This window comes from Musca autumnalis, unplaced genomic scaffold, assembly GCF_047663935.1.
Source record: "Musca autumnalis isolate F117 unplaced genomic scaffold, ASM4766393v1 scaffold_3, whole genome shotgun sequence".
Classification (NCBI taxonomy): Eukaryota; Metazoa; Arthropoda; class Insecta; order Diptera; family Muscidae; genus Musca; species Musca autumnalis.
In genome coordinates this window covers 221,037,334-221,039,777 of record NW_027411866.1, presented here as the reverse complement: position 1 = coordinate 221,039,777, position 2,444 = coordinate 221,037,334, and the positions used below count along the sequence as shown (strand labels likewise).

Genomic DNA, 2,444 nt, shown 5'->3' with positions numbered 1-2,444 from the left:
CTATAGAATAGCAAACGCCTGCAGGGGTCTTCTATAGAATAGCAGACGCCTGCAGGGGTCTTCTATAGAATAGCAAACGCCTGCAGGGGTCTTCTATAGAATAGCAGACGCCTGCAGGGGTCTTCTATAGAATAGAAGACGCCTGTAGGGGTCTTCTATAGAATAGCAAACGCCTGCAGGGGTCTTCTATAGAATAGCAGGGTCTTCTGTAGAATAACAGACGCCTGCAGGGGTCTTCTATAGGATAGCAATCGCTATTCTTCTATAGAATAGCAGACGCCTGCTCGGGTCTTCCATAGAACAGCAGACGCCTGCAGGGGTCTTCTATAGAACAGCAGACGCCTGTAGGAGTCTTCTATAGAATAGCAAACGCCTGCAGGAGTCCTCTATAGAATAGCAGACGCCTGCAGGAGTCTTCTATAGAATAGCAGACGCCTGCAGGAGTCTTCTATAGAATAGCAGACGCCTGCAGGAGTCTTCTATAGAATAGCAGACGCCTGCAGGAGTCTTCTATAGAATAGCAGACGCCTGCAGGAGTCTTCTATAGAATAGCAGACGCCTGCAGGAGTCTCCTATAGAATAGCAGACGCCTGCAGGAGTCTTCTATAGAATAGCAGACGCCTGCAGGAGTCTTCTATAGAATAGCAGACGCCTGCAGGGGTCTTCTATAGAATAGCAGACGCCTGGAGTGATCTTCTATACAATAGCAGACGCCTGCAGGGGTCTTCTATAGAATAGCAGACGCCTGCAGGGGTCTTCTATAGAATAGCAGACGCCTGCAGGGGTCTTCTATAGAATAGCAGACGCCTGCAGGGGTCTTCTATAGAATAGCAGACGCCTGCAGGGGTCTTCTATAGAATAGCAGACGCCTGCAGGGGTCTTCTATAGAATAGCAGACGCCTGCAGGGGTCTTCTATAGAATAGCAGACGCCTGCAGGGGTCTTCTATAGAATAGCAGACGCCTGCAGGGGTCTTCTATAGAATAGCAGACGCCTGCAGGGGTCTTCTATAGAATAGCAGACGCCTGCAGGGGTCTTCTATAGAATAGCAGACGCCTGCAGGGGTCTTCTATAGAATAGCAGACGCCTGCAGGGGTCTTCTATAGAATAGCAGACGCCTGCAGACGCCTAATTAATTTTCTCCTCTTCAATTGTTGATTCTTTTCTAAATGATAATCAGTTTTAGTTTATTAAAATACTTATTTTAATATGTTAAAATGTAAAATAAGTTTTACAACATCAATGGAATAAATTAAAATTAATAAAAATGATAATTATAAGTGATAAAATTCCATATGGTTACCATTGAAACGGCAAGTACGGCAATAAAGAAGACAAGTATCAACAGAATGAAACAAGAATGCTGAAAAAGAAGAAAAATATGCATAAATAACTATTAATATTTTTTTAAACAGTAATCGGCATAGCCATTAAAAATCAGAGAATATTCTAAATCTATCTTTAAGGAAATTCTAATATCTTCAGGATTCAGGATAGTCATTTTAAATATGATTTCTAACAGGACTTCATTTATGATATAAACATGACATTTGTATGTATTACATTGTTGTTTCAGCATCATCAGAGGAATCTTCGGAATACGACATATCATCTTCAGAGTCATAGTCATCTTCATCTGAATCATCAAATCCCATATGATCATCATCATCATCATCAGAAAAATTGGAGTCTGTAAGAACATTTAGAATCAATTATTAATAAGAAAAAATAGGATTCAGATAACATTCTTACCATCATCCGTGGCTTCGACAGTAGATTGTTCCAATTCATTATTTTCAGTTGTGGTATTATTTCTAGCTATCACTGGAGATACGTTATTTTCCTGAATTAAATCGCATTTTTATGGCTAGCCGTGATTACATGTACGAGAACAAAAATAAACATCTTACTTACCACTCCTGGTGGCTCCTTTAAATCGCTTCGACATATGGGACATTTCTTGGCCCATATTTGTTTCTTATACGACTTGTAACGTTCTAAACATTCAAAACAAAATGAATGACCACACTCGATTGTTACCGGAAAACGCTTCTTATCCAAACAGAGGACACATCGCTCGATTTTCAAATCTGCCATTGGATTTGGGCGAAAACTTTTATATTCACAACAATATTTAATGTTTTCTGTTTGGATTCTTTTATTTTAATATTCAGTTTGACATTTGTGTTTCGTTTTTGTGTGTGTATCCCAATTAAAGTGTCTATCGGAAACAGAACTAAAGAAACACATGTCTTTTAACTAAATAAAAAGTACCCAATAGGAAATATATCATTCACAGTATTTCATTTATTATAATTGAACCGACCAGTTCAATTGATGTCTTTTCATTAAAAATTATACAAAAATAAAAAACTAATGGTGACAGGGCTACAATTTGTGTTGCACTTCGTTGTGTTGCATTATCACCGAAGAAAATCAACATCA

The 2,444-nt window shown here is 39.0% G+C and overlaps 1 protein-coding gene across 1 annotated transcript; it reads right to left on the bottom strand.

The window, feature by feature from the left end:
* Positions 1-1,289: 1,289 nt before the first annotated feature.
* Positions 1,290-2,203, bottom strand: LOC141397138 (uncharacterized). Its single transcript, XM_073973074.1, has 4 exons — positions 1,914-2,203; positions 1,752-1,842; positions 1,563-1,689; positions 1,290-1,362 (listed from the first exon to the last, which is right to left on the bottom strand). Exons 1-4 carry the CDS (start codon positions 2,094-2,096, stop codon positions 1,341-1,343), a joined length of 423 nt encoding a protein of 140 aa, XP_073829175.1. The 5' UTR covers positions 2,097-2,203; the 3' UTR covers positions 1,290-1,340.
* Between the last annotated feature and the right edge of the window lie 241 nt (positions 2,204-2,444).

Excerpts from the sequence above, each read along its gene's own strand:
- LOC141397138 (XM_073973074.1), bottom strand. The coding sequence starts at position 2,096 with ATGGCAGATTTGAAAATCGAGCGATGTGTCCTCTGTTTGGATAAGAAG. Across the intron at positions 1,843-1,913 it reads TAAAGGAGCCACCAGGAGTG|GAAAATAACGTATCTCCAGT; the intron begins GTAAGTAAGATG and ends GATTTAATTCAG. Across the intron at positions 1,690-1,751 it reads TGTCGAAGCCACGGATGATG|ACTCCAATTTTTCTGATGAT; the intron begins GTAAGAATGTTA and ends ATGTTCTTACAG.